Genomic DNA, 19,873 nt, shown 5'->3' with positions numbered 1-19,873 from the left:
GATTCTCCTGAGGGTGTAATTAAACCCAGGATCCTGGCACTGTGAGGCAGCAGTGCTAACCACTGAGCTACCTGAACAGTAAGATGCATGGGCACCAGATTTACCAAATATTTCTTGGTCCCTCAACAGTGTGGGACAAGAACCAGCAAGTCTTGTTATTGCTGTATGAGGATGTCCTTAATCTCCATCTTGGAGTCTTCATCTACATATTTCTGGTAATATGCCACCAATATTTTAGAAATAGATTGACAGCACAGATTTGATCTACCTCTTTACTGCCCTTCAGGTGGTACGGTGGCTCAGTGGTTAGCACTGCAGCCTCATTGCACCAGGATCTAGGTTCAATTCCAGCTTTGAGTGACTGTGCAAACTCCACACAGATATTCTCCCCGTGTCTGCGTGGGTTTCCTCCCACAGTCCAAAGATGTGCAGGTCAGGTGAATTGGCCGTGCTAAATTGCCCATAGTGTGCAGAGATGTGCAGGCTAGGTGGGTTAGGTGCTTTAATCAGAGCAAAATGGGTCTGGGTGGGTTACTCTTCGGAGGGCAGTGTGGATTTGTTGGGCCGAAGGGCCTGTTTCCACACTGTAGGGAATCTAATCTAATCTTTATCAAACTCTAATGCTGACTTTAGGAAATCTTACCTTGCCCAATAGTGAAACTAGTTCCAATAATTTGACTGAAAAGTTATTGGTTCAATCTGTTCTAAATTTGATAAGGCCATGCCCTCGTTTGCAGTAGGCTGTGTTCTTTCAAGTAAAAACCTCACCTGATTTGCAAAGGACCTTTAACAAGCAGAGACCGAAAGACATCAAGCAGAGCCACAGTAAATTGATTTTGGCACATTGGGAAAGGAGAGTAGAAAATTTGAAGGCAAATAAAATTAGCTTAATATACAGTGTATAATTGCACATAAGATATATTATAAATAGATGTATTAAAATGCAATGCTGATTCTTCAATGCATAAACTTAGGTTGACAATTCAACACACAAAATTGTCATTGGCAATGGCATTGCCAAACTGGAATTATCAATACAATTGACAATCTTCTTGTTTCAGTAACTGAAATGGATATTAAAGATACAACTGCGCTGTTCAAAGGATGCTCAAGCTCTGTCATTGTTGCAATTCGTACTGCATCAAGAACCACAAAAGAACTAGATTTTTATCTAAATGACATTTGTGGGACATCTGCAATGGACAAGTTTGATAGCACTTTTGCTTGAATGACAAATCATGCTTCATAATGAGCTGTAAGTGAAATGATTTGTTCCATTTCTTGAAGTCTAAAAAGAGTCACTATCTTGAGTATCCCAAACTGGTTCATTTGCAATAACTTTGAAGCAATGTTTCTGTTGGGTCTTTAATGCCTAGCTGAGGTACAGGGATAAGCAGATAACATTTGTTTATAAACCTCCCCCTTTGGCAATGGCTTTACCAACAAAAAAAAAGTTCCGCAAGGCTCAGTGTTGGGACTGAATGATCTAGATTAAGGAACTGAGGGCATTCTGGCTAGGTTTGCAGATGATACAAAGATAGGTAGGGGGGACAGGTAGCATTGAGGAGGCTGCAGAAGGATTTGGACAGGTTAGGAGCGTGGGCAAAGAAGTGGCAGATGGAGTACAACATAGGAAAGTGTGAGGTCATGCACTTTGGTAGCAAGAATAGAGACAAGGGCTGTTTTCTAAATGGGGAGAAAATTCCGATGTCCTAACTGCAAAGAGACTTGAGAGTTCTAGTCCAGGATTCTCTCATGGTAAACTTGAGTCAGTATTTAGGAAGGCAAATGCAATGATGGCATTTATTTTGAGAGGACTTGAATATAAAAGCAGGGATATACTTCTGAGAGTCTATAAGGCTCTGGTCAGGCCACATTTGGAGTATAGTGCACAGTATTGGGCCCCATTTTCCAGGAAGGATGTACTGGCCTTGGAGTTCAGAGGAGGTTCACTAGAATGGTTCCAGGAATGAAAAGCTTAAAAGTTGAGGACTCTGGGTCAATGGAGTTTACAAGGATGAGGGCTGATCTAATTGAAACGTACAGAATACTGAATGGCCTGGACAGAGCGGATGTTGGCAAGATGTTTCCATTGGTAGGAGAGACTACAACCTGAGGACACAGCCTTAGAGTAAAGGGAAGACCTTTTAGAATGGAGATAAGGAGAAACTTCTTCAGCCAGAGAGTGGGGAATCTATGGAATTCATTGCCACAAAAGGCTGTGGAGGCCAGGTCATTGAGTATATTTAGACTGAGATAGATAGGTTCTTGAGTATCAAGGGTTGCAGGAGAATGGGGTTGAGAAACTTATCATCCATGATTGAATGGCGGAGCCAACTCAATGGGTAAATGGTGTAACTTGTGCTCCAATGTCTTAAGAGCATAAGTATTAACTTGTCAATTGAGGTTTTGCAATTGAATCTGTACTGCATGTATTTAAGATATCAAGCCTTACAATAGGCTGTATAATTGCATCTAATATATTGTTTTTATTTGCCTTCATTTTGTGTATTGCAATGGTGCTATACAAAGAAATGAATTTTAGATCTTCCTACTACATGTATTACTTGTGGTACTCGATAATAATTATTATCTGATGCCAAATACCCTCTGATATCTTCTGCCCTTCTCCTATACTGACTAGGAGAACCTCTCCATCACCCAAATACATTATTCATCTCTTCTGTTAAAATCAGCTGAAAGCTACAGGAAAATGAGAACATGGAAATTTGACAATGGCTCTGGGCAGTAAATCCTGTTCTGCTAAAATGCCTTAAGCTTTATTCACTTACTTTGAGTAATCAGAACTGCTTGACTGAATTGCTGCCTCGTCCATTATTGCCAGGCCCCTGAGATCTGAGCTGAATTTCTCCCTGTAAGTATTATTGTCCCTGTCTAAAATCTCTTGTCCCACACTGGCTGATGACTGAGATCTGAAATAGCTCATCTCAGCATCACTCCAAGTGGATGATTGGGAGGAATGTGTGTGTGTGTGTGTGTGTGTGTGTGTGTGTGTATTCGTGTGTGTTCGTGTGTGTTCTCCATCTCAGTCAGGATAATCTGGCACAAAGTGTTGGTGAATTGAAAAAGGAGGCAAAACAAAAGTATTCAAAGACTCCCTGTAATCTTCCACATCTGGCTATATCGCATGCAATCTTAAAAACAACTGTTACATTGCAAATGTTTATTCCCATTGCATACAGATATTCTGAGAATTTTGTAAGCTGTAAGCTTGTTAACTTTCATTATTCACATAGCATCCAGAAACACCATGAATGGAACGTATCCATTAGCTGAATGCTTTCTTCTCTTCTCTTCTCCCAACACTAGAAGGCCTGGTGAAGGTTTCTAAGTGTACATCACTCAGATACCATTTGTTACATGTGATTTGTGAGCCGTGGCTCTCTGCAGTCCATTCAGGCTGACCTGACATAGATTTCCTGCTGGGGGATTGGTCTGGGAACTATGGTACATGTTCACATTTCATCATCCCATTCTCTCTTGGGATGTGGGCATCACTGGCTGGCCAGGATTAATTGCCCAAACCTCGTTACCCTCCAGGGTGATGGTGTGCTGCCTTTTTGATCTGCAGTCCATGCGCTGTGTGGATAGACCCACAATGCTGCTGGCGGGGGTGGGTGTGTTCCAAGATTTTAACTGGGATTCTGTACAAAGACATGGCAAACCTGATGGACTGACCAATTTTTTTTCCTCTATTAGACATGTTTCAGCCTGTCACCACTTAATTAATCTCCAAGAAGCAAGGACAATTAGGAAAAACCTAGTTAGATTAGATTACTTAGTGTGGAAACAGGCCCATCGGCCCAACAAGTCCACACTGACCCACCGAAGTGCAACCCACCCATACCCCTATATTTACCCCCTCACCTAACACTACGGGTAATTTAGCATGGCCAATTCATCTTTGGACTGTAGGAGGAAACCAGAGCACCCGGTGGAAACCCACGCAGACACGGGGAGAATGTGCAAACTCCACACAGTCAGTCACCTGAGGTGGGAATTGAACCCAGGTCTCTGGTGCTGTGAGGCAGCAGTGCTAACCACTGTGCTGCCCACACCTCTGGGGATTTCCTGTCTCGACTCCATTAGGCTGTAAAGCTATAGCTCACAATGAGTGAACCTACAAAAGCTCTGAATATTAGCTAATGTACAAGTTAGCTTCGAGAACTTGCACTGACCTCTCCCCAGAACTTGGGCAGCTTCCTGTTGAAAGGCACTCGTTGAGTCTATTCTTGTCTTTGATAGAATCATGGAATCCCTTCAGCCCAGCAAGTCCACACTGACCTCAGAATATCTCACCCAGACCCATTCCCCTACCTATTACTCTACATTTACCCCTGACTAATGCAACTAATCTACACATCGCTGAATACTATGGACAATTTAGCATGGCCAATTCATTTAACCTGCACATCTTTGGACTGTGGGAGGAAACTGGAGCACCCGGAGACACTAGGAGAATGTGCAAACCCCACACAGTCGCATGAGGCTGGAATCGAACGGGGTCCCTGGCGCTGTGAGACAGCAGTGCTAACCAGTGAGCCACCATGTAGTGTGCCTTTCTACAACAGACTGAGAGGATATTCTTCATAATATCTAATCTCTTCTGTTTGCCTGAGGATTTTGTGACTCCAGCTACTCACTTAGCCATCAGTCTCTTATTCACTGCCAGCCCCCTCGATGCCTTCCACTGCCTCTAATTTGTTGAACATCTGAAACTAGATGAGCACAAATGTCCTTTTTAAATGTGGAAAGTCTGAAGCCAATGGTCCTTCTCACACAAGAGTCAATCAAAAAAAACCAACTTGCTCCAAGTTTGGGGATTTTTTTCTTTTAGTGGACGAGAGATTTGAAGTACAAGAGCAGAAGTTCCACTTTCTAGACTTTTAATTTCAAGAATTAAACACCGTTATGTTGGATCAGTTTTCTGTTTGTATACCACAATGCACTAGAGTTATCAATGTTTGTTCCAGTGGACAATATGAACTCCAGTTTACCCCAGCAAATATCTTCAAGATTGGAAACACTTTTGGAATGCTGCATTCAATTCTCGTCTCCTTGCTGCAGGAAAGATATTGTTAAGCTTGAAAGGGCGCAGAAAAGATTTACAAGGATGTCACTGGGATTGTAGGGCCTGACATATAGGGAGAGGACGAGTGGGTTGGGCTACTTTCCCTGGAGTCTCGGAGACTGAGGGGTGCCCTTTATTGAGGCTCATAAAATTATGAGGAGCATGGATCGGGTGAGTTGTCAGTCTTTTTTTTCCCAGGGTACGGGAGTCTAAAACTCGAGTTTAAGGTGAGAAAGAAAGATTTAAAAGGGACCTAAGAGACAACTTCATGCAGAGGGTTGTGCGTGTATGGGATGAGCTGCCAGAGGAAGTGGTTGGAGGATGGTACAATTGCAACATTTTAAAAGGCATCTGGATGGGGACATGAATAGGAAGGGTTTGGAGGTGTATGGGCCAAATGCTGGCAAACGGGACTAGATTAACTTTGGATATTGGTCATCATGGACAAGTTGGACCGAAGGGTCTGTTTCCGTGCTGTATGTCTCTGTGACTGTATATATTACTAGTTCTGTCTCAGTCCACAATTCTGTAAAAGTTTATGGATGGATGTACAATGAGACTTCCCAATGGATAGTCCTGGAGGATGATGCCTATGACAAGAAAGTGACATTTGAAACCTTGCTCTTTATCTCATCTTAACCTTAACCTTGAAAAGAATAGCCTCTGAATGCAGTGTACAATTGCTAAGTGCCTGAACTTTCTTCTCAATCGTATCAAAATTCTGTTGTGAAACAATTGGGACCAATATCTTAACTGGAAGGTAAAGGTGAAATTTCATGAACGGCTGTGTGATGTATAAATAGGGAGAATATTTATAGTTGTAGAGGAGTTAGCAACCACAGGGCACTGATTGGAGATCTTTGGCAAAAGAGCCCCAGGAGGGAGATGTAAACTTTCTTTCATGCAGGAGCTTCTTGTAATATGGAATTCTCTGCTTGGTGGAGTTGGGAAGCAGATTGAGTAGTAACATTTAAAGGGTATGGCACTGATTGGACACTGCTGTTGAATATCTGACACAAGCTTGATGATTCTCCTTCAGTGCTACACAATGCTATGTTTGTTTCTACATAGGACAGTACAGGCCCTTCGGTCTTTGATGTTGTGCCGACCTTTTATCCTACTCTAAGATCAGACTAACCTACATACCCTTCACTGTACTATCTTCCATGTGCCTACCCAAGAGTTGCTTAAATGTTCCTAATGTATCTGACTCCACTACGACCGCTGGCAGTGCATTCCACACACCCACCACTCTCTGCGTAAAGACCTACGTCTGACATCTCCCCTAAACCTTCCTCCAATCACCTTAAAATTATGCCCTCTTGATGGCCATTTCTGCCCTGGGAATAAATCTCTGGCTATCTACTCTATCTATGCCTTTCATCATCTTGTACATCTCTATCAAATCACCTCTCATCCTCCTTCACTCCAATGAGAAAAGCCCTAGTTCCCTCAACAATTCCTCATAAGACATGTCCTCCAGTCCAGGCAGCATCCTGGTAAGCCTCTGCATCCTCTCTAAAGCTTCCACATCCTTTCCATAATGAGGCAACCAGAAGTGAACGCAATATTTCAACTGTGGTCTAACCAGGGCTCTCTAAGAGCTGCAGCATAACTTTGCAGCTCTTAAACTCAATCCCCTGCTGTTCTCTTCCTTCAGTTGTTTCTCTGCCTTCCTTTTTGAAGAGCATCAACTCCCTCACTGGGGAAGGTCTACCTTCTAATACTTCTCCCAAGTGGCTATATCTATCTGATAACTTTGACAGGGAGGGGAATGTCTGGTTGCTGCTTTTGTTGCTGCTCCCTAATTGCTCTTGAAGTGAACAATAAGCTGCCCTCTTGAACCACTGAAGTCCTTTTTGTATGGATAGACCGATGATGCTATTAGGAAGGGAGCTCCAGATGTGTGATCCAGTGACAGTGAAGTGATGCATTTAGAAGTCAGGATAGTGAGTGGCTTGGAGGGGAACTTCCACATGGTAGTGTTCCTATGCATCTGCTCTCCTTGTCTTGTTGGACGTATTTGTGGATTTGGAAGGTGCTGTTGCTCAAAGCTTGGTGGGTTGCTGCAGTGCGCCATGTATTGATGGTGGCGAGCATGTTTAATGGATGAGCTGTCAATCAAACGGGTTGCTTTGTCCTGGAATGTTTGGAGTTCAACCACCGGGACTTAATAGCAGATTATAATGCTGTTCTTCCTTTGACCTCTGCACGAGGCCATTTATGAAATGTCTGCCTTCAGTGGTTGCGTAAAAATTGGGACCAAAGATTCCAGCAAATTCCACAACCCCCTTCTCCACTCCTGTATATCTCTTCCCGCACCCATTTCCTCTAACAAAGTCAGTGCAGCCTTTCGGACCTCTATTGTCCCAGTCTTGGGTGAAGTTAACTAATCGTGTGATGGGCTAATAACCTGAAACATGAACAGCTTAACTGCCCAGAAGTGGAAGTTTTGAGTGATATCTGGAGTTTGTGCAATGGCTTGAAATGTGACAGTGAATCAATCGCTGATTTTATAATTTTCGCATTCTCTCTCGCATATCTGTGTGCACACACTCTCACATATTAGATATATATCTCATTGGAACAATTTTTTAACATATTAGTTAAGTTCAGGTGTTTTCTGTGATTGATAGGAAACCATTTCCTGGACAACACTTATTCAATGACTGCCATCACTAGAACAGTTGCCCATTTATGTGATTATTGGTGGCTATGGTGTACGAATTGGCTGTCACTGTCCCTACACGGTGTTATCACATTGTAAAAGTGCAAAGTCTCCAATCCCACCTTGAGAACCAGAAATTCCAGATTCTAGTCTCCCCCAGAACGACTTGACTTTGTAAAGGAGCATTCATGACTGAGTGACTGTGCTGAACTTTGGAAAGTTTTGCAGGTTATCTGCATGTACCCATGGCAGTCAGTCAAATTAGGAGAGATTACTCATCAGTTGTGCTTGATGTGGAGTGCTGCCCTTCAAGTTACAATCACTTCTGCTCTCAAAAGAAAAAGCAGTACCTAATGTCCATCCTGGCTCATGTCTAATAACAGACAGATAGTCATCGAGTTGTACAGCACGGAAACAGATCTTTTGGTCTAACTCGTCCATGCCGACCAGATTATCCTAATCTAATCTCGTCCCATTTGCCAGCACTTGGCCCATATCCCTCTTAAACCCTTCCTAATCATATACCCATCCAGATGCCTTTTAAATGCTGTAATTGTACCAGCCTCCTTCACTTTGTCTGGCAGCTCATTCCATACACGTAACACCCTCTGCATGAAAAAGTTGGCCGTTGGGTCTCTTTTATATCTTTCCCTCTCAACCTAAACCTATGCCCTCTAGTTCTGAATTCCCCCACCCCAGGGAAAAGACCTTGTCTATTTACCTTATCCATGCCCCTCATGATTTTATAAACCTTTTTATGAGGTCATTCCTCAGCCTCCAACGCTTCAGGGAAAACAGTCCCAGCCTGTTCAGCCTCTCCCTATATGGGTAGGCAACTCCTATTTTCCTGGTTCTGAAATATTTTGGGCTAGCATGAAAGATGCTGTGTAAATGCAAGTTTGTACAGGAAGACGTTTTCAGGTTTCAACGGCAATATACTGGAAGGGGCCTTTGCTGCACATCAGAACAGCTCCTACCACCAGTCTGCCCCTCTTTCAGCAGAGGTGAATATTCCAACATGAGTGATGAGCCATGTGATCGGAAAAGCGAAGCAATTTTTAGTCTAAATTAAGCGTGAAGAATCAGCTACCAGATGTCTATTTATAATTTCACAGAATGGCTTCACAGTTTCAATGTTTTCAACTTTTGGCAATGCACAGGACGATATTTAAAGCTGCATTAACGTTTAGTGGGAGATTGGTCAGGAAATGAGTGCTGTGAATCTTTCAGTGTTCATTTACTTGTTCCATACACACAGAAGGAAGCTTAGGAAACCGAGGGAGACTCTGTGGTTTGTCCATGCTGTATTACCAGAATGGTCTTGCACATCGCTGGCTCAATACTTAAACAGTTTCCAAATGAAGCATTCTGCATTTGGGTATTGACTCATTGTTAAATTAAATTGGCATCAAGTGGTTTAAGTATCAGGTTGAGCTCATTATTGCTAATGAAACGGCGCAATGGGATCAATGAGTATTATGATATGGTCGCTAAACCTTAGTGAAACTCAGACATCAAGCTGCATGGGCCGTCTTTGCCACTTGTGTTCATCCTGATAGATAGCAGCAAAGATAATGACCATAGTAGTAGGCCACTCAGCCCATCGCCTGTGCTCCACCATACAATGAGATCATTGCTGATCATTTACTGCCTTCATCCCCATAAACCTTGATTCCCTTACTGATTTGAAAATCTATTGTCTCTCATGCCATCAGGTGTATTTCAAAACAATAAAATACATGCATTAGTGGTAGGTTAGATTTCTATGAATGTAGTGACATTGTAAACAAATGTGAGATGGCCAAGTGCACTATAAATAACATACAACAGACAGAAAAAGGTTCTTTCTGTTCATTTTGAGAACTGCTAAAGAGAAATGTTGAACTTAAGTGGTGGAAATAGATGATTTCCTATTCTCATACCTATCTCCACAGGTGTGAATATTGGGGTCAGTTTTTCAATGTAGCCACTACCCAATGTCTATCATGAAACCCCACAAGCAAAAGATCAAAAGATCTTTCCTCGTGGTATTATTGCTGGACTGATCATCCAGAGAACCAGGTAAAGTTTTAGGGACCGATTGTCAGGAAAATCCCATCTGGGTCACTAATGTCCTTCGGGGTTGGGGTGTGGGGGGAGATATTTGCAATCCTCACCTGGTCTGGCCTACAACTGACTCCAGACCCACAGTGATATGATTGACTGACTGTTAACTGCTCGCTGGGCAGTACATGCTGAACACACTCATCTCATGAATGTTTGTTTTTTTTTAAATTCATTCTCTGTCTGGGTACATAGGTTAAGAACAAACACTTGAGAATGCAGATTGGCCAGTTGAAATTTCCCATGTGAGTCACTTTCAGCAAGCGAGTGACAGAAGATATTATTTTTGTTTTATTTACAATTTCCCATTATCCAGCTGACCACCCATGGTTCTGATTCTGTCCTGCCACTATTTTTAGTGTGGCATTTGAAGACTGAGTAGTATTGGACACTGTAAATATGTCTTTTATAGGGCAGCTAACCATGATTATGAAGAAGAGTTTTTTTTAATACATAAACAAGATGTGGAAATCATTGGCTAGGCCAGTATTTTTTTTCTTTTTCTTCCTTTTTCTTTTTTTATTTTCAGAGTCAGTCCCCTAGACTGAGGGGATTCTAAATCTCCTGGTTAAATAATTCCTTACTTCTGCCTAACTGCGGTAGTGCTTATATTTTCCCCAGCACCCATGTGTGTGTGCAGGTGTGAGACACAGTGAAAGACAATAGTATAAATCTTTATTCAATTTCCACCACCAGGAAGAAAGGAAACACCCGAGTGGCCAGTGACAAGCACTGCCCTTCTCATCAAAGGGCAATGCTGTGTGATCAAAAAAGTGAAGGGGAGGGCAGGGATTAAATCAAAATAGAGTTGGAAGGCCAGTATTTTTTTTTTCTTTTCTTTTTTTCTTTTTCTCTTTTTTTTCTTTCTTTTAATCCCCTGTTTATTTTTTTTTCTCTTTTTTTTCCCAGGGTGTTGGTGGACACCGCGTGCTCCCATTCCTGTTTTTATTTTTTTTTTCCTTTTTCTTTTTTTTCTTTATTTTTTTCTACCCATGGTGTGTGTGTGTGCAGGTGTGAGACACAGTGAAAGACACAAAGTGTACGAATCTTTATTCAATTTCCACCACCAGGAAGATATGAAAAACACCCGAGTGGCCAGTGACAAGCACTGCCCTTCTCATCAAAGGGCAATGCTGTGTGATCAAAAAAGTGAAGGGGAGGGCAGGGATTAAATCAAAATAGAGTTGGAAGGCCAGTATTTATTACTCATTCCCAATTGCACAGACAACAATTAAGAATCAACTACATTGCTGTTTGCTTGGAGTCTCATGTAGGCCAGAGCCTAAGAGACATTAGTGAACCAGACAACAAACAACACACGGTCACCATTAAACTAACTTTTTAAACTTTTAATTAAATCTTAATTGCAGATTTTTTAAAAAAATCAAACTTTTCCATCTGTCATGGTGAGATTTGATCTCATGACCCCAGAACAGTTCTGGATTGTTCCATCTTTGATGTTACAACTATGCCACTGCCTTCCATGAATAATATACAGCTGCAAGCAAATTTTGTTCTTAATGCTGCAAATCCTATTTTTGTTAACGATTTTACCAGCCAATTAACTCACTTAACTATCTCTCTCACTTGAAGAGTCCCTTCATGAATTAATGACTGTGGTCATTTGATGATTCAAAACATGAGGACCTAGGGTCAACTTGTTGGTAAATGTTGTTGTGAACAGGGGCTTCAAGATTGATTCTTGTGGTTTTTTTTTTACTGCTCATGATTGTCCAATTATCTATTATCATGGATCATTGCCCTTATTCAATTGTCTACATAACAGTAAACATTTAATTTAGCATCTTTGTTTATCTTGAGAGTTTTTATTTTAAACCAATGCTTTGATCAAATTCCTATATAGTGGATGAATTTTATTTCAGACAAAGCTGCAATCTTATAGTTTACAACATATGCTGTTGTAACAATTGACCATTGGCTTGGGATTTGAGGGCCATAATTAGGTATTCGGCCCATCAAGCTCCTTTGCTGTTGAATCATAGCTGATATGTTTCTCAACCCTATTCCCCTGCCTTCTCTCTATAACCCTTGATCCCCTTACTACTCAAGAACCTACCTATCTCTATCCTAAATATACTCAATGACTTGGCCTTCACAGCCTTTTATGGCCATGAGTTCCACAGATTCACCACCCTCTGGCTGAAGGAATTCCTCCTCTTCCCAGTTCTAAAGGGTTGTGCCTTCACTCTTGAGTCCTAATTTTCCTACAAGTCCATGTCCACTCTATCTAGGCAACTCCGAATCCTGTAAGTTTCATTGAGATCCTCTCTCAACCTACTGAACTCCATCACATACACTCCCCCAGAATCCTCAACCGTTCATCATTTTACACAATCCTGGCAATTATGGATTTGTTAACCTTCTCTGGACCCCCACCAACGTGGGGCGGGGGGCAGGTGGGGGCAGGGGGGGCGGGCGGGGGCGGTGGCGGGGCGGGCGGCGGGGCGGGCTGGCGGGGCGGGGGGCAGGGTTACCTTTCAGACAATGGAATGTTGTAGACTCGCTCCACACCAACCCCAACTGACTTGACACATAGCACTGGTGCCAGGAGTCCCAGGATGCCCTGGCAGTGACACATACTTCTGCCGCTGATGATGAAGAAGATAGAATGAGCTAGGTGCTATAGAAGAATAGAGTCTAGATTTTAAAAAAAGGTGAATTTTGAAGAATATTGTCAGAAATCACAATAGGGCTCATGGAGTGATTAAATGCAAAGTCACCATAGTCATAGAGGAACATGCGCTGCTCTCTTCTTAGAGATGACTGGTGGGGAGTTTAACCTGAGGATCACGATGGCTCAGATGGGGGGGGAGGGGGGGTGAGTTTGAGAAGGTCAGGCTTTCATGGTAACTTCGGTTAGTGTGGGAATTAAACCCACGCTGACAGAGAGAAATCTTTATGAAACTTGCCAAAGTTGACAATTAGGTCAAGATTCTAAGTTTTACCAGAGATCAGCAATAAAACAAGATACGAAATGGCCTTGCTGGTCTCCTCGGCGTCAATACAGTCAGGTATCCGCTCTAATTATACACAATGGAATGGCCCAACGGAAACATTGTTTCGGATTGAGGTCTCTGACAGCCCAGTGGTCAATAAACTCAAGCAGTGCTTCTACCTCTTTTGTTCTTTCCCGTTGAGATATTTTCTAATCAGCTGTTCAGAGCAGGCAGGAGTTTAACTCAGGCCTCCTGTCCTAGAGGTGCAGTAAGTACCACAAGAATCGCTTTTCGTCCATTTACTGTCACCAGCTTCCAATTTTACTATCCAAGCTAATTGTTAAAAAGTCTCTGCTGACTTACACTAATCGCTTCATTTGAACAGTCACAGGTAGGCAGAGTCATACAGTGCAAAAGCTTACCCTTCGGTCCAATGTGTCCATGTCAACCAGGTTCCCCAAACAATGGGGAGGCAATGGCCAAGCGGTATTGTCGCTGGACTGTTAATCCAGAGACCCAGGCCATGTTCTAGGGACCCAGGTTCAAATCCTGCCACAGCAGATAGTAGAATTTGAATTCAACAAAAATCTGAAATTAAGAATCTAATGATGATCATGAATTCATTGTCAATTGTTGCAAATAACGCATCTGGTTCACTAATGTCCTGCAGGGAAGGAAACTGCCAATGTTTGGTTATCCACTTTGGTGGCAAGAACAGGAAGGTAGATTACTACCTAAATGGGATCAATTTAGGTAAAGGGGCTGTTCAGAGAGATCTGGGTGTTCTTGTACACCAGTCAATGAAGGTAAGCATGCAGGTACAGCAGGTAGTGAAGAAGGCTAATAGCATGCTGGCCTTCATAACAAGAGGGATTGAGTATAGAAGCAAAGAGGTTCTTCTGCAGCTGTACAGAGCCCTGGTGAGACCACACCTGGAGTACTGTGTGCAGTTCTGGTCTCCAAATTTGAGGAAAGACATTCTGGCGATTGAGGGAGTGCAGCGAGGGTTCACGCAGTCAATTCCTGGAATGGCAGGACTACCTTACGCTGAAAGACTGGAGCGACTGGGCTTGTATACCCTTGAGTTTAGAAGACTGTGAGGGAATCTGATTGAGACATATAAGATTATTAAAGGATTGGACACTCTGGAGGCAGAAAACATGTTTCCGCTGATGGGTGAGTCCCGAACCAGAGGACACAGCTTAAAAATACAGGGTAGACCATTTAGGACAGAGATGAGGAGAAACTTCTTCACCCAGAGAGTGGTGGCTGTGTGGAATGCTCTGCCCCAGAGGGCAGTGGAGGCCCAGTCTCTGGATTCATTTAAGAAAGAGTTGGATAGAGCTCTCAAGGATTGTGGAATCAAGGGTTATGGAGATAATTAGTATCCTGTTCCTGCCTTAAGGATGATCAGCCATGATCATATTGAATGGTGGTGCAGGCTCGAAGGGCATAATGGCCTACTCCTGCACCTTTTGTCTATTGTCTATTGTCCATACCTGATCTGGCCTGCATGTGACTCCAGACCTGCAGCAAATGTGGTTAACTCTTAACTGTCCTCTGGGCAATTAGGAATAGGCAGTGAATGCTGGCATAGCCAGCGATGTCCTCATCCCATCAATGAATTAGAAAAAAACTAAACTAATCCCACGTACCTGCATCTGACCCATGTCCCTGTAAATCTTTCACATTCATGTACCTATCCAAGTGTCTTTTTAAATGTTGTAGCTGTGCCTGCATCTACCACTTCCTTTGGCAGTTCATTCATATACCCTCAGGTCCATGTTTGATGCTTAACTATGTGCCACTCATCACCACACCACCATCTTATACATGAACCGCTGTACCTAAATGATGGTTAGCCCCAACCAGTAGGACTAGGCCAGGTTTGGGTCTGACTCACCCCCACTTCCTTTACAAATTTATACCTGCTCTGGTTTTACTCTTCCTTGGAGTCAACATGGGAATGAAATCAGACTGGGTGTGGAACTGATGCCTGACTTGAATGTTCCGCACTCCCTGTTTTATTTGCTGCAGGTCAGTTAGGGTTAAAATTGGGGTTGTACTCCTGCTGTACCTGACCTATCACAAATAGACATGTTGAATTCTGGACTAACCTCTAGAGAAACAGAAAGTTGTCTCACTCTGCAAGAATGTGCTGTTATGTACTGAATTTCTGCAAACTCACAAGAACCTCCTATGTGGCGTCCAGGTGTGAGACAGTAGATTTTGTAGCTTAAAATAAACCTGAGCAGAACAGTGTGACATGTATAATCATTCATTTTGTGAAGCTATTCAACATGATAAAGTACTACATAAATGCATATGTTGTTATTTTATGTTTCACTTTCATTCTCGTCTGTGCTGGCTCATGGAATATGCCAAAGGGAAAGGTATTGCTAGGTGTGACCATCTTCAACAAGTCTAACCATCTCCATTTGACATTTAACTAATTACCATTGCTGGATTCTCTTACTCGTTCATGAACTATGGGTATCACTGGTTGGGCCACATTTGCTGTCCATCCCGATTTGCCCCTTCATCTGAGTGGCTGGCTACAGCTATTTCAGTTGGCAGTTATTAGCCAACTACATTGCTGAGGGTCTGGAGTCACATGCAGATCAGACAGGTAAAGATGGCAGTTCCTCTCCCTAAAGGATTAATAAAACTGATTCTTCATGATTGGCTTAATTCAGATTTTTTTTTCTAAATTTAACTTGAATTGCACCATTTGCCACAGTAGGATTTGAACTTGTGCCCTAGAGCATCAGCCTGGCATTGTGGATTATTACACCAGTGATGTTACTGCTACACCATTGCCTCCCCAGATTTCCAAATTATCCCCAAAAGCAAGTCAGAGACTGGATATTCTCTCGGAAGTAACTCCTCTCCTGACTCCCCAAAGCCTGTTCACCATCTGCAGGGCAGAAGTCAGGAAGTGATGGCGTGTTCCCCACTTGCCTGGATGAGTGCATCAACCCACAAGACATCATCCAGGGCAAGGCACTTCGAACATTCACTCTCGCCCCAACTGGTGAAGCGTGGCAGCACAATGCGTTGCACCAATCCCCAAGGCTCCCTTTACAGAACCTATCAACTCTACCATCCAGAAGGACTAAAGCAAAAGGCACATGGGAATACCACCTTCCTCGATTCATCTGCCACACTGACTTAGAACTTTTTTTAACATCACTTCACTGGAGCTGGGTCAAAGTAGTAGAACTCCCTGGCTAACTGTATGTTACATGGCCTGCAGTAGTTCTTTACCACCACAAGCTTTCAAGAGCAGTTAGAGATGGACAGCAAATATTGGCCTTTTTCTTGCTCACATCCCATGAACAAACATAAAAACAAAATACAATTCTTCTCCCTTGTTCATTATCCATATTCAAACAATCTGATGTTTCGATTGAGATTATTTGAGTTCCCCTTTAACATGCACACAATACAACTGCTTTCCAGCCAGAGGGACCACCCATCAATGAGCCACCAGCCAGGAAGTCCCAATTCTCATTGCCTCTCAAACCAGTAAGGTCGCACAACTTTCAAGAATTTATCTTCAAAAAGCCCCTACATTTTGTGACATCTGCCATCAGATGATATGTTTCACGTCATCCTGGTCCAAGTAGGTGGCCTGTGCTGTTTGTTGATCATCCACTGTTATTCCCTCGGCTCAAGGAATTTTATCTGTGCCACTCGGTTTGTTATTTCACCCAATTTCCTCTTCCAGGTGAGGAACACTGGGTGTCAGCAGTCCACCCCATGGAAGAGGCATCAGGAAGAAGCCTGTTCTCCAGACAAATACACTAAGCCAGGGTAACTGTGAAGCTATCAGGAGCCAGGACTCTTCTTCAATTCATTGCCTCCCTCCTCCAGGGCAAGAGAGTCATAGAAACGTACAGCACGGAAACAGACCTTTGGTCTAATTCGTCCATGCTGACCAGATTATGAGGCCAATTGCGTTACCCCAAACTTTTGTCTAAAATTTGGGAACTCCATACAGAAAATAAATCCAGTCTGAAATCATCTTATTCATATGGCTCGTCTACAGATACTTCAAACTGTTGGAGGTTTGGAAAATGAGAAAGGGTTTTGAGAGTGAATAGGGAGGAACTGTTTCCATTGGGTTGAAAGTCAGTCACTAAAGGACATTGATTGGATGGAAACAGTGGTGTAGTGGGACTAGTCACTGAACTAGGAGTAGACCATTTAGGACAGAGATGAGGAAAAACTTCTTCACCCAGAGAGTGGTGTGTGTGTGTGGAATACTCTGCCCCAGAAGGCAGTGGAGGCCCAGTCTCTGGATTCGTTTAAAAAAGAGTTGAATAGAGCTTTCAAGGATAGTGGAATCAAGGGTTATGGAGATAAGGCAGGAACAGGATACTGATTGAAGATGATCAGCCATGATCGTAATGAATGGTGGTGCAGGCTCGAAGGGCAGAATGGCCTACTCCTGCACCTATTGTCTGTTGTCTATTGACTGATTATTCAAAGAGCCAACCAATGTCTGGGGCAAGAGTTCACATTCCCACGATGGAATTACTAAATCTGAACTTGAAAGGTAGTCTCGATAATGGTGGCCATGAAAATAATCATTGTTGTAAGAACCTCCATCCTTTTTAAGGATGGAAATCTACTGTCCTTATCACATCTGGCCTTCATGTGACTCCAGAACCACAATAACCAGGTTTGTTCTGAAGTAGCCCAAGGAGAAATTCTATTCTAGGGCAATGAGCAGAGACTTGGTGGGACTACTTGCTGATTTTTACCAATTATACCTCCCATTCTTTGGAGGGGAAAAAAAAGTAGAAAAGCAGCCAGATGATGAGAGTTTTGTTTTACATTGAGCTGTGATGGAAGCAGATTTATTCTGATGTTTCAATTGGATAAATAGTTGAAAGTGGGAAAGGTTTTCAGAATTAAGTGGGGAAAGCAGGGTGTGGGATTAAATGGATAACTTTTTCAAAGTACAGGCATCAATAAGATGGGCTGAATTGCCACTGCTTATGCTGTATGCATTGTAGACCGTAAGCTAGAGAGTAAGAGTCTTTGTTTGTATAGACAAACGATATCGTGAAATTGTGGGAGCAAACTACATTTTCTAGAAGTTAAATGAAAACCCAAAGAACTGAAGATGCTGTAAATCAGAAACAAAAACAGAAATTGCTGGAAAAGCTCAACAGGTTTGGCACCATCTGTGGAGAGCTCTGAGGATCACTGGACCTGAAACATTAACTGATTTCTCTCCACAGATGCTGCCAGACCTGCTGAGATTTTCCAGCAATTTCTGGTTCTGTTTTCTTGTTCTGTTTGTTTTAACATAAATAAATATCCTCACCTTTTTCACAATGAATTTGATTGCATTGCATGTTTGTGCTCGCCATTTTATACCAGTTCTCAGTGGTCCACCTCTTAAAAATATTGTCTTTTCTGTTTTCACTCTGTAGCTTCAACGCTTGAAGAGGTCACTGTCCTTCAAGACAATCCTCAGAAGTAAAAGCGTTGAGAACTTCTTCCAGCGGTCCAACAGCGAAGTGAAATTTCCAGCAGAGATACTGCCTCCTCCACCCACTCCACCCCCAACACCACCCACTGCTCTCCTGCCAGATGTATCGCCCATCAATGAGCCACCAGCAAGGAAGTCCCACCAAGCCTCGTTACCTCTCAAACCAGTAAGGTCGCACAACTTTCAAGAATTTGTCTTCAAAAAGCCTACATTTTGTGACATCTGCCATCACATGATTGTAGGTATGTTTCATGTTAGCTGGGACATGCAACACCTCGGTGGTGCTCACTAACGGAAAGCTGGAATTTTGAGATTTCATGCAACATTCCTGGTCCACCAATGAACCATCATTGCATCCACAATTCATCATGAACAGTAACACTTATGCAGCAGTTACTTGGTGGCTGTATTTTCAAGACAGTCCTCAGAAGTAAAAGCGTTGAAAATTATTTTCAGTTGCCCAGCAGTGCAGTGAGATTCCCAGCAGAGAGAGTGCCTCCTCTGAGTCCAGCCCCCAAAGTGTCCAGTCATAGCCATATTGTGGAGGTGCTGGTGTTTGACTGGGGTGGACCAATTCAGACGTCGCACATCACCAGGTTATAGTCCAACAGGTTTATTTAAAATCGCAAGCTTTCAAAGTGCTGCTCCTCCTTCAAGTGACTTTACCTGATGATGGAGCAGTGCTGTGAAAGCTTGTGATTTCAAATAAACCTGTTGGGCTACAACTTGATGTAGCCAAGTGGCTAAGGTGATGGGTTAGAAGTCTGTGGGGGTTGCGCTGCATTGGTTCAAATCCTGTTGACTATGGTTCCTGTTTTGCGGCTGAAACTAGAACTAGGGAGCATAGTCTCAAATTAAGGGGGAGCAGATTTAGGACTGAGTTGAGGAGGAACTTCTTCACCCAAAGAGTTGTTAATCTTGGAACTTCCTGCCCAGTAACGCTACCTCCACAGTTTTTAAAGCAAAGATAGATTGATTTTTGAACAGTAAAGGAATTAAGGGTTATGGTGAGAGGTCAGTTTGGTGGAGCTGAGCCCACAAAAAGATCATGATTGTGTTGAATGACAGAATAGGTTGAAGGGGCCAGATGGCCTTCTCGTACTCCTAATTCTTATGTTCTTACGTTTTTCACTTTTGATTGGAGACTGGAATTTGGCTTTTATTTTGGTGTGTGGATTTGTTACTTGAAGGATGAGTCTGCTTTTTAATGATATGTTGCAATGTTAAATCTATAAATTTGCATAGTACATTCATCAGGGAACTATCAAGTGTGACCTTTATATGCCTCTGGTAAATCAATACTACTTTTCTGTTCGATTCTTTCCATACTCCTGTACCTTTTTTTATATGAAGAATATTGCCAGCAATTATCCTTGCACACACCAAAAAAGAAATGCTCCTAAGTATTCTGTGCCATTGGTTATATTCCATTTAAACCTTTCTTCGGCTTACTCGGTATAACCCTAACAGCAATACCTTCTATTCTTTTCTTTCATCAGATTAATCTTTTACTGAAGGCATCTATCCTATTCCCACCAGTTAGTTCT

The 19,873-nt window shown here is 42.6% G+C and overlaps 1 protein-coding gene and 1 long non-coding RNA gene across 3 annotated transcripts in view; one reads left to right on the top strand and one right to left on the bottom strand.

Moving 5' to 3' along the window:
* Window positions 1-19,873, bottom strand: part of LOC140465718 (uncharacterized) — a 149,029-nt gene that overhangs the window by 1,625 nt on the left and 127,531 nt on the right. The gene's annotated exons all lie outside the window — the stretch shown is intronic.
* The window catches only part of LOC140465717 (SH3 and cysteine-rich domain-containing protein 2-like), a 134,335-nt gene that overhangs the window by 45,425 nt on the left and 69,037 nt on the right, over window positions 1-19,873 (top strand). For both annotated transcript variants that reach the window (XM_072561373.1, XM_072561374.1), the window contains one exon: window positions 18,268-18,568. In XM_072561373.1, coding sequence (XP_072417474.1) covers window positions 18,268-18,568 — 301 coding nt within the window. The remainder of the gene's footprint in view (window positions 1-18,267; window positions 18,569-19,873) is intronic.

The sequence above is a fragment of the Chiloscyllium punctatum genome, chromosome 42, assembly GCF_047496795.1.
Source record: "Chiloscyllium punctatum isolate Juve2018m chromosome 42, sChiPun1.3, whole genome shotgun sequence".
NCBI lineage: Eukaryota > Metazoa > Chordata > Chondrichthyes > Orectolobiformes > Hemiscylliidae > Chiloscyllium > Chiloscyllium punctatum.
This window is presented reverse-complemented; position numbering and strand designations above follow the sequence as displayed.